This window comes from Calidris pugnax, unplaced genomic scaffold (assembly GCF_001431845.1).
Source record: "Calidris pugnax isolate Ruff unplaced genomic scaffold, ASM143184v1 scaffold198, whole genome shotgun sequence".
NCBI classification, from domain to species: Eukaryota; Metazoa; Chordata; class Aves; order Charadriiformes; family Scolopacidae; genus Calidris; species Calidris pugnax.
In genome coordinates, this window is record NW_015090925.1 from 866,997 (window position 1) to 878,995 (window position 11,999).

General features: G+C 41.4%; 1 protein-coding gene across 1 annotated transcript in view; it reads right to left on the bottom strand.

Moving 5' to 3' along the window:
- The window catches only part of TRRAP (transformation/transcription domain-associated protein), a 72,424-nt gene extending 60,525 nt beyond the window's left edge, over positions 1–11,899 (bottom strand). The window contains exons 1-17 of the mRNA XM_014951412.1: positions 11,789–11,899; positions 11,185–11,335; positions 10,797–10,846; positions 10,173–10,283; positions 9,516–9,620; positions 8,783–8,866; positions 8,007–8,063; positions 7,273–7,398; positions 6,880–6,957; positions 6,462–6,550; positions 5,669–5,765; positions 5,088–5,226; positions 4,145–4,223; positions 3,009–3,243; positions 1,230–1,557; positions 1,010–1,107; positions 177–371 (exon numbers count right to left, since the gene is read on the bottom strand). Coding sequence (XP_014806898.1) covers positions 177–371; positions 1,010–1,107; positions 1,230–1,557; positions 3,009–3,243; positions 4,145–4,223; positions 5,088–5,226; positions 5,669–5,765; positions 6,462–6,550; positions 6,880–6,957; positions 7,273–7,398; positions 8,007–8,063; positions 8,783–8,866; positions 9,516–9,620; positions 10,173–10,283; positions 10,797–10,846; positions 11,185–11,284 — 1,971 coding nt within the window. The 5' untranslated portion in view covers positions 11,285–11,335; positions 11,789–11,899. The remainder of the gene's footprint in view (positions 1–176; positions 372–1,009; positions 1,108–1,229; positions 1,558–3,008; positions 3,244–4,144; positions 4,224–5,087; positions 5,227–5,668; positions 5,766–6,461; positions 6,551–6,879; positions 6,958–7,272; positions 7,399–8,006; positions 8,064–8,782; positions 8,867–9,515; positions 9,621–10,172; positions 10,284–10,796; positions 10,847–11,184; positions 11,336–11,788) is intronic.
- Between the last annotated feature and the right edge of the window lie 100 nt (positions 11,900–11,999).

Genomic DNA, 11,999 nt, shown 5'->3' on the forward strand with positions numbered 1-11,999 from the left:
AGGTTCTCTCAAAAATGCATCTTTACAAAGCATTTGCTTCAAATGCTTCAACTCCTGCATGCTAATTTCAACATCATTATTTATAACTCCACTTCAGCCTTATGTACTTCAAGGCATAAGCTATTTTCTACAGGCTGTTTATTATCAATTGAAAAAAGTAAACAAAAACATAATACCTGAAGAGCATAGTTTTTTGAGATTCTCTCCACCATATAAGGAACAGTAGTTTGAAAGATTTCCTTGAAAGTTAAAGGGTTCATCATTGTGAAGACACCAGCAAAATGCTCCAGCACTTCCTTTTCCTCTTTCATTCGGACTGTCTGACAGTTTGCTACGCGAACATACGTCTGCCCATTGCCTGCTATTTGCACCTGCACCAATTCAGAAAACACACATATTGGTTACAGAATTTGAGTAACTTTTTCCCACTATTTTTAAAGTACCTTTTGAAAAAAACTAAAATTTTACAGGTTTCCCATGCAAGCCCCATACAATTAAAAGCTGGGCACAAGAGCCACCAGTGACAATAAAAATACTAAAATAGAGTGTTTCCAGCACAGATTTTTAAACTGTGAAGTCAGAGGTGGGAAAAGACAACAGGAGGAGGTACCAGTGTATTTCCAAATCAGGTACATTTACATTTCATCAGAACTTTGTGTAACTCCAGAAGATAAACATATCCATGTGAATGCTCCAGCTGATAGCTAAACTATCTCTTTGAATAAAAGATTTAATCCGCTACATGAAAGAAGTATTTTTAGTCTCTGCTGCCTGCATAAACACAGACCCTGTGTTCTTAACAGCTCTTCAGAAAATAATTTGTTCCTTGCAAGTGGTAAGTACTTTGAAATTCATAGAATTTCCCAATAGCTGTGGTCCTGCAATTAAAAACTTAATGAAAATATGCTACATGCTAAATTTGTGTTTTAGCTGACAAATAAATCCTTATTGGAAGACCTAACACATAGTAGCTGTATAAATAGATGCACTATGTGGGCAGGTTACATACCTGATAAATATCTAAAGCTTGCATTGCGTATTTTACCAGTTTTATATAGATTTGAGTCTCCTTGGGCTGCAGCTGCTTATTGGGAATGAACTGTGCTTCTGAAAGAAGATAAAAAATAAGATGGTAGTTAACTATTAAAAATACTATTTGCTTTCATGCTAGAGAGTTTTAATCATAGAATTACAAAAGAGAAAGGTAATTAAATATTATGCAGTTTTACCACCAGGAGCTTTGCATGATGTTATGCCCCACGTGATTGTCTTGACACCACAGACCAAAGTTTTCACTAAGCTTCGGCAGTCTGTGACCTGGAACGTCTGTTTGTCTTCTTTTTCTTTCTCCCCTTGTTTTTCAAAGACGGGCACGGGTGCAGGGGCCACGGGAGTGGCGGGGGCAGGGGAGGGAACGGGGACGGGCGCTGCGTTGGCCGCTGCGGGGACTCCAGGCAACGCGGCGTCGGCAGCCCCGAGCTCCGACTGGGGCTTGCATTTCTTAAAAATCACAGAGAGCTGGTAGCGGGCGATGGTGTGAAACTTCAGAACAAAAACCTAAAGCACCGAGGAAAGGGAAAAGAAAGAGCAGGGAGGGGGAAGGAAAAAGAAAGTAAGTTTCTTCTTCAAAAATCATTCCAAATTTAACAATACTAATACTGAAGTCAGCACACTGAGATCAGTAACATTTACAGCTAAGTATTTCCGAAGTCATTCAAAGGAAATTAAACATTTTTAAGGGTATCAAGAAAGCAGTTTGTTTACTTTTTAAAAGTTCCAAAACTAAAACTAGTAAAACCATCAACCAAAAATTGATTTCTCTACAATTCTACTAAACTTAAAATGAAAGGCTATTTGATTTTTTAAAATAAGACTTGATATTTCAGTCTATAAATATTTACTATGAAGCATAAAAAGCTCAAATTTTTCAGCTGTATATCATGTATGTCAGACATACTAAAAGACGTATACATTAGAGGTTTAAGTCTTAGTTATATGCAGCATATCAGATTTAGAAAGCAATAATCAACCCTGCAGAACGCTGGTCCCCAGCATTTCTGCCTCTTGGCTGATACTGAACAAGGGACACGTTGCACAAGGTTTCAGTTGTGAAAGCTATTTCTGGTTGAGAAATCTGGAATAAGGCCCCATGACAATACATAACATGCAGATTTTTCACTTGCACCGTCACTTTTATTCTGTATTTAGGATGAAAGCCATTCCTAAACCACTGCTACCTTAAGGAAAAAAAAAAATCAGGGGCAATACTAAATACCGTGGAGGTGACTCAAATGACTAGATCTCTCCCTGGTGCATCCAGAACCAGGACAGTCTGTCAGTGACAGAGCGGAGTCAAAGACAGAGGGGATCCACTACATCCAGAATTCCCAGATCTCCCTTTCCAAAACCAGCAGCCAGGCGTCTTCCTCGCTTATCAAAAGAAAGCCCCTCAAAAAACCTCCATATAAAGAAGATCCTTAAAAAGCATCAGTAGATTTTGGAAGTGCAGACATTTCACATTTTACAGACTGCATCGGGCTATGCCAAGCACCCGCAAGATGATCCACTTTTAAGGTTTAAAAAAAAAAAAAAAAGAGCCCCACAAGCAACAAGCACCTCACAACAAAGCAAGCACATCATAACTGGAAAGCATTAAAAAAAAGCCTCTTCAGTGGGAAGGAGATTACAACTATAATTTAAAAGAACATCTAAAAAACAGTAGCAACAGTTAAGCTACACTCAGCATCACAAACATTCAGTTTCTTGCGCTGCAAGAAGCCACTGAAAGAATAAGCTGAGTGGGCAAAGCACCTCCGCTGGGCTTGAGACACTACCCCAGCTGCACTGCATTTTAAAAAGCCCTTCTCTGAAGTACTGAGGAAACACAGAATGCAGACTGTTTCTACATATCCTCATTTGTGAAGAAAAGAGAAAGTAAAATGTGATTGATAACATACTATAAAATAGGATACTCCATTTATCATGGAATGTTTTAAACGGATCAATACCTCCAGCATTCTCATCAGAATATCTCTACCATTTCCATTTTCCAGTTCGCTTTTGGAGCGGATGCAGTCCACCAGGTTCAGCAGCAGCTTGCAGGACATGGTCTGGATGCTGCTGGGCAGGGACTCGTCGTCGATGTTCTTGGCAAACAACTGGACGGCGAGGGAGAGGTCGTTGAGCGGTAAATGCTGCCGGACGTGGTGCACCAGGTCTGCCAGCGTGCTGTACGCCAGCGGCCTTCGGCGAGGACGAGACGTGAAGACAACACAGTGAGGACTATGAAAATCATTGTTAATTGGACTTAACCAATAATTACCACCTGGAGCTATTTCCAAGATTCTAAATCCAAATTTTCTTTTTTTCATATGCAAATCCAGAGTTCACAAGGCTTTTTCAATTACACAAGAGAATTATAACCTGTACAGTCTCACCGAAGACACAGTACTCTGTCCCACAACACTGACATCACCTCCCTGGTCTTTCCTCCTTCTGAGAACTGATACATTTTAAAAATAATTTCTTTCCAAATATTGGGTTTAAGCATCCAGGAGCGCAAATACTTCTAAACCTAATACACGTGGTCAGTAAGGTACATTTGATGCTTAAGCAAGAAGAAATAATTTTCCTAGTTCACATTACTTTAATTTGGTCAGCAAAAGCACCTAAAAACTAGCAGACTACTGAAGACACAGAAACTAAGGATTCTCCCCATTTATTTTTTCAATTGCAAATGAGTAAGTGTTAAGGTACTTATTGACAAAATAGTTTAAGTTTCATTCAGATTTTCCACTGGACACAAGATTTAGGCAGTTTTGTGAAATACGGGGAAGATACTGAGTTTATTTCACTGGGCCCATTGTTTGGGTTGTGCTTTGCAATTCAAACAAACGAACTCATTTCCATTCACCTGTTTATTTCATTTTGCCCTACGCTCACACTACCACACTGCACCATCACAGTGTTAAACAACGACCACTCCCTACAGCAGCAGAAGCCTTTCCAGTATTAGAATCTAATAAAATTAGTTATTTAAAGCAAAGATTTAGGGTATTATACAGACGTTGTTGTAAATATTAAATCTTGAAAGAAGCCAGCTCTGGCAGGCTCTCAGATAGCTATTGCAAACTTTCTGTCATACCTCAGCGTCTCTCGGGCAGTGTATCCGGAGCCAATTAGTATAGATTCATCAAAGAGCTTGTCCATACACGGAATAAATTCTGTAATTAAAAAAAAAAAAAAACTGAAGACACTCATTCAGGTTTTGTCCACTACCCAAACACTAAAGCTCAGACCTCCCTCCTCTATTGAGTTTTGTTGAAACTGGTAAAGTTCAGAAGTTAAGGAGAGGCTGAGAAACGTAGAACAATTAAACGAATTTCTTTAGAAAAATAGCCAAAGAAACAGCTTTCCATGTGACCCCAATACTAAATTCTATAAGTAGGAAATATGTTATTTTTTTGGTGAGCTCACAATAACTGTAAGACATTACACTGCCCCAAAACTGCTGTTAGCAGAGGGAAAAGAAAGGGGATCCCATAGTAAAGATGAAAAGACAGAATATAGTATTTCACAAAGTACACTCATCTCCAATTTTGCAATTCTGCCAAAACAGAACATATCCACCCAACCTAGTTAATTCAGGCAGACCAAAAGCAGCTTTCCTCTGCTAGAGGCAAACACTAGGAGCTGAATCAAACATGGTATCATGTCTTGACAGAACTACTTCCACTCAGGTCATCCAATTAGTATTTTAAAGCATCCACACAACTGTAGGCACAATTACAAACCAACACCAGTTTTATCAACAAATAGTCATTACTGGGAACAATAGGTATCTGGAAAGCTAGAAAAGCCACTTGTTGAGCATGCCATCTTATTCTTATGATTTTATTGGTTTTTTTAAGGAAAAAGAAAAAAGGCAAATCAAAAATCACAACCACTCCCAAAATAATCAGAAGTATGTAATAGTCCAAAACAAACAGTAAGCAATATGCCTCAAATACACAGAACATGCCTCAAACACACAGAAATACTTGAAATCTTTCTGGTTTACAGATATGTTTTTAAAGAGTGCTACGTACGGCTCCTCAGGTCTGTTGTCAAGATGTGCTTAGCAGCAATGAGCAGCTCCTTGCGGAGGTGTGCCGTTTCGGCCGGGCAATTGGAGAGCAACTGCAACATCCCCTTCACCATTTGCTGAGAGTATTTAGCCACTAAATCCTATAACAAAAATCAATGTGAATACAATTATTATGACAATTCTTATTATTCTACTTTAAAGCTTTGCTTTACATTTGCAAAACAATTCCTGTAACAAAAATCAACATGAATACAATTATTATGACGATTCTTATTATTCTACTTTTAAAGCTTTGCTTTACATTTGCAAAACAATTAAAACTCACTTGTTTCCCTTTAAGAGGTCTACTTTTAAAACTAAAATACAACAGCCATCCATAACTGCCCGGGGCCAGGGGAATGGCCCGTTTCCACCTTGCATTCCCAGGAGAACATCCTGCCAGGACACCCAAGCACTGCCCTGTCCTCACCTCTGCTGCTCTCCCACCCTGACGCGCTGCAGTCACACTGGTCACCGCCCCGCCGTACAGCAACTAGAGAGCTCTTGCACCAACAGTAAGAAAGCAACAAAAATGCAACCTACCTGATAAATTCGTATGATGTAAGCCAAAAAAGACAATGTTTTAATCTGAGCAGCAATAAAATCAGCATACAATTCCTTGTTATAAAGTTTGTGTTGCCTGAAATGAAGTTGAACAGCGGTTACCCATTTTGTTCCTCTGTAATACCTTCATCCAGAAAATTCACAGAAGTTTTAAATTACATCATCTTGCTGTGAGGTTCTTGCTTCGTAAGGGAATAAAATCCTCACAGGACAGCCCATTTTCAACAAGCTCTGCCATTCAAATTCCCAGCACCTGATGCTCTCAGCAGACTGCACAGCGCTGGGGCAGCCGTACGTTTCAGCTCCCTGCAGAAAGCCAGGCCGATTCAGCAGCAGCAAACCCTGCGCTCCCTTCCCCTAACTTAATTTTTTTTCACCCAAACTATACCCTGGAATAGCAAGAGTATCACTGGTGGTACGGTAAAGATGAAGACAGCAAGTGTCCCAGCTAACGTGGGCTCCATCGCACAGATCTGAGGCAACACAGATTTCTGTCAAACTCTACTTAAAAAAATGCATCATCAAATAATAAAAGGGGATCTACTGCACCACCATGGATTTTATCAGTGACACACCATGGAAGTGTTCAGATTTGCCAGTTACCTCGCCTACAAAACTGTGACAATTTTAAGTCAAATCATTGCTACTTTTGAGATTAAAACTAGGAGCAAAAATCACAGCACGTAAGACAAAATTATTTTGGTCAATATTGAATGGCAGGTTTAAGTAGCCTATCCCAAATATCATCAAAATGTTGTTAAAATGTTCTTACCTCGCTTGAGCAGAAACTTGTATTATAATAGTGTTCATGATCAAGGGCACAAATTCAGCTACTACATTATGAATGTTCAGTTTGTAGAGCTTAAAAAAAAATAAAGTATTGTTAGAGAAATTTACAAGTCACACTCGCAGTCAGCGTGTTGAGAGCTCATCAGAAAAAAAAAAAAATCAAGAAATCTCAGCAGCTTATTTTCAGTCAGCGTGTTGAGAGCTCATCAGGAAAAAAATCAAGAAATCTCAGCAGCTTATTTTTTACCGTATTTTAATCCTAAAAATATGTTACACTACTTTTTATTAGTATGTTAGCCAGCACCAGCAGCCATTCAGTAATAAAAGGTATTTACATGCAAAACACTGGAATATACTAACCTGATACATGAGAACAAAGTATTTACATGGAATATACTAACCTGATACATGAGAACAACAATAATAGGGAGCTCAGCCAAGACCTTTAGAGATAAAGATCCTCTGGGAATTATAGAATGCTGAAAAAAAGAATACAGGCTTTATAAACAGTTCAATTATTAATTCAAAAAAGCATCTGAAATACATTTTTAAAGAAACTGCTCATTTTAACAGCACTATATTTAGCGATAGTAATGTTTAAAGAGCACAAACCCATCTGGTATTATATTAAATAAAACTCCTGTAATTACAGATGCACAGAAAGTACCAGAAAAGTTTCAATCACCTTCTACAAATAAATCTTGATAAGAAAAGCAAGCGAAAAGAAAGCCTATTGCCTTTGCCTGCCCTTCTGCCGTGGGGCACTGTGACCCAGACAGCCTCTCAACACTCACTGTTCTCGTCTCGCTGTCCTCTCGCTCGGGGTTCACCTTCACCACGATCGTTGTGATCATGCCAACCATCTCAGGGGTGGGAACAGTGTTCTCTGGGATCACCTGGGGATTCTCAAAATACCGATTCTACAAGCAAAGAGCAGAAGAAAGACATCATAACGCTAGTAATAGTCAAAAGGCCAGTTATCTCCTTAGAATTCCTCACTATCATCTTCCCCCCCAATTCTCTGCACAGGGGGGTTAGGCTGCAGTCTCCACCAGGAGCACACGCATGTCCTGCAGTTTTCACTCCCCTACAGCAAGAAGCTGAACAGTGTCCTCAGCCAGGAGGTGCTGGTTACAGAACCCAACGAGGCACTCTGTGTCAGGGGGGAGAGCAGGACACGGCCCCCCCAGAGATGACAGGCACTGAAGAGCTCTCTGTGGGAATTGCATCCAGCAGCTCCCCCTTCCCTCGACAGACCCCCAGGGACACCTCTGCCATCGACTGACCGGTGCTTCGGGACAGATGTGCCTCTGCCTTCTCATAATACTCTGCTAGAAACAGAAGGGGTTCTCATTCAAAGTCTAAATTACTCCATGTTTAGACGTGGTTTTGTTAAATATTTTTATTAAAATAGTATTTACTTTGTATCACTAGATACAAAAGTAATTATGTTAATCTCTTTTAAAGATTAAATTAATAAATAAAAACTAGTTTTCTGACTACAGCAAGGGCAATAAAAAAAGCTTACCACAACTTTTGGAAGTTCCTTGTAAATCTGTTTCACGAAGTCCAAAAAATGATGGATCTAGGAAGGAAGAAGTCAGTTTACCATAAGGAAAAAAAAATTACAACTTTAGAATCTCTGTATTAACAGCACAATTACAAAAAAATCTTAAGTCACCACTAGAGTGTATTTTTCATGAGAACCTGAAAGCGTTCTCCTATTACCTCCTGTTGTGCCAACTTGGCAAGAATCCAATTTATCTATCATCTCAACATAGTTCCAATACAAAATTATTAGAAATAATTACTATAAACCAAGCTCCAGAGGAAAATCAAGGAAAGAAAGCAACAGAATAAAAATGCAAACTCTCAAATACTCCTCCATGGGTCACAGGAGAGAAGCCAGGGAAGGATGGGGCAGGGACTTGGGGGGACACATGACACAATCATAATATTCCTTCTCCAGGATTCTCCCTTTCACAAACCAAAAAGACACCAACTTTCTTCCCTCTGTGGGCATTTTATTCCTCAGTCTAACCATATTGCCCATAAACACTCAAAGCAAAGCCAACCAGGCTGGAGCAGTTTGTTCCTTCTCAGGGGTGCCAGCACTACACAAACCTCTTAAAAATTACTTTAAGGTAAAAAAAAAAATAATAAAAAATATATGGTTACCACAACAGGTCAGTCATCATAAAAGGACATCAGGAAACAAACAAACAAACAAAGCAACTGAACAAAGTAACAGCTAGGAAGAGGCTGGCAGCACGTTCTCTGTACTGTACAATAGCTACGACCTACCTCTTGCGTGATTGCTGGCCGGAACTGTTTATGCAACTCAATAATTATTCTTAAGCAAATCAGGACATTTTCTTCATTCTCCGTCTGAGAAAAAAAAAGAGAATCTTTAGTGAGCCTACTGCTGCAATTCCTCAACTGCTCCCTAAGGACTCCAAAACTATAACATTACACTCATCTCAGCAACCTACAAGTGCCCCGTTAACAGGAATTTGCACGAGGAAGATGCCTTTCCCGAGACAGAACCTCACCCTGCAGCCCTAGGGTACGGCTGATGTTAAATTCACCCCCACCAGAGCAAAACCCACAAGTTTCAGCCACTCTGTACCCTCAGACCCATTTCTAACACCCCACAGCCAGAGACACCTCCGCACAGAGCAGGTTATTTTCCGTGATCTTCAAATGACAGTGTTTCCAACTCCAAGTAAGAAACAAAACAAAGTCCCTAGAATGGAGTGTCTGCACTTATGTATGCCAGAACAGTGTTCGTGAAAGGAATCCTGTCCACGATGAGCACAGTTCCTTGCATTTGTAAAATCCAAGTTTCTAAGGGGCAGAAGAGACCATGCAGAAAAATTAAGATCTCACACCGGTGAAGCCTAAAGCCCTCCCCCTCCTGCTCCAGAAGCACAACTATGGAAATCCTACCCCCAGCAATTTTTGGACATGAGGAAAGAAGGGAAAAATCCTTCTGAAAACTGGAAACAGCCAGAAGAGAAAAATAAAAACAAAATACCTCTAGAAATCTAAACATCACAGACAGGATATTTTTGGTATGAAGACGAAGATGTTCATTTGTTGGTATTCTGTGAATTATTTCAAGCACCAACTTTCGGAGTTGCTGTTAAAAAAAGAAGAAAAGAAAAATTAAAGAGACAATAGAACTTTTTTAAAAGCCCACAAAAAACAACAATTGGCTGCAACATCTTTTCAGATTAATACTTCTCCATGTTTGAAAAGATTAAAAGCCATTTTACTTCATATAGACATATGGGTATATACAAACATATAATGCTTTCTACTACCCACATATAGGAATAAGGCAAATTTAACAAATTCACAGGTGAAAAATGCAAGTTATCAGACTTCTAATGAGCTCAATTTTAAGTGTTTAATGCATACATTTAATGACCTCTGCCTTTCAGCCCACAGCAAAGTCAGTGATTTGTAACAATGTGTTGCATTTCAGTGAGAAAGCCAGTTCTGATACATCTAGTTTACCTTATGTTTCACAGAATCCCAGAATGGCAAATTTTGTAAGTAACTTATCTAGAAACTGGACTTTTCCAACTTCACTCCACATGACAGATGTCTTTTTAACATCCCAGCCTATACATAAACCAGCTCACTGGGTTAACCAAGTCCTGCCCTGAGCGAGCTCCTCACTGCTCACCTGCGCCGGCTTCTCCTGCAGGAACTGAACTTCTCCATCCTGCAGAAAGGTCAGAAACCTGGGGATGATGTGTTCCAGGAACGTAGAGTACTGAGGGGATGATGTCACATTCTAATTAAGAGAAAAAACCAAAACACCACACATCAAAAAGTGAGGAGACGTGTGTAATAGACATTACACAGATGAAGTTCAAGGCCACTGTTCCAGTGACTTTTTAATGGGTTCAGCGGTTGCACATCTGCTGCCCCTACAGAGCACTGCTACTGAAAGGAACAACAGTGAATGCAAATTAAGCCCTTTCCTCCAATCCCAATGGACTGTAATTATTTTTTTTCCTATTTTAACACTGTCGCCTCACGTAGAAATAAAACTGGCATCACATACAGCTATTTTAAATGGGGAAAAAACACCACAAAACCTCTGTGGATGTTCTTGAACAAGGAATACTGACAAGCCTGCTCACGTTTCACTGCTCTAGGATTCCCTTAATAATTTACAAGATACTATTTTAACCATGTAACGTCAGAAATCAAACCAACACACATAAAGCACAACAAAGACAGCCATTTCAGCAGGCTGGGGGGTTTGGTGGGGTTTTGTTGTTTGGGGTTTGGGTTTATTTACCTCAAAATTCTCGCTGACTTCTTGCATCATTTTCAATTTGGTCTCATCAGCTGAGAAAGGAAATTCAAGCAAAAAAAATAAATGTAAAACTACATCATGATGGAAACCACCAGGCTCATTGACCAAAGAAGCAATCAGATCTTATCAGTTTAGCTATCACCGCCCAATTATAAGGCACACATTCCTCCCAATCAACCCTCACACAACTGCACACACACACACAGCTCGCTCACTTTGGCTCATGCAAGTGTTCTCATCATCTTGCTTCTTCAAAAAATCAATATTCAAACAAAATTGAAAATGAATTCAACACATGTTTATCAACTGCCTAAACAATACTCAGAACTACTGAGGAACTCTAACTTTCAACCGAAAAAGTTTATCTTACGTGTATTGACATCTGTCAGAGCAGCCACAAACTGAAGGTATTTTTTCATCAAGGTGGTCTGGTCCACCACGGTGGGCCCCTGTGCCGACACGAATGCCATCTTGGAGGAGGGAAGATCAGCTTTCAGCACACAAAATCAAGACCAACACACCTACACATCAATTAAAAAAGGTATTTGTTAGTTTATGGGGCTGGTTAACAGCAGCTACCGCATCACCCACACCCGTTCCGTTGGGGTACTGAAGAGGACACATCTTCTCCACAGCCCGCAACTGTCACACTTCCTTAGGCTCATAAATACCAACAGGCACAGCTCGGGCACACACACTCACTCACACACGCACACACACACTCACACACTGGGTACCAGCGGTCACCGGGCTCTGGGGTCCACTCTCCCCCCTACGGAGCCGGCGGGGGTGCCGAGGCCCCGCTCCCCATCCCCGGGCCCGCGGATGCTCCCGGGGGGCGCCAGGAGCCGTCCCGCCCCCGTCCCGCTCGGAAATGAACCCCAAACCGCATCCCGCCTCAGGCCCAGCGGCCTCCCCCCGGCTGCCGGCACAGCCCGCTCAGCCCCGCACTCGCCGGGCCCCGCGCCCCTCACCTTCCCCGCCGCAGGGCTGGTCGCCGCCGGGTCGCTCCCCGCTGCCGGGTGCCATCAGGCCGGCCCCATCCTCGCCGAGACGCCCGCCCTGTGAACGCGGGCACCCGTGAGCGGCCGCGACGCCGCCTCCCTGCCGTGCCTCAGCCCTCCCGGTTCCCGTCCCAGGCCCGAGGCCTGCGGCCGCCGTGCTCGCGGGGCTCCGGCCCCTTCC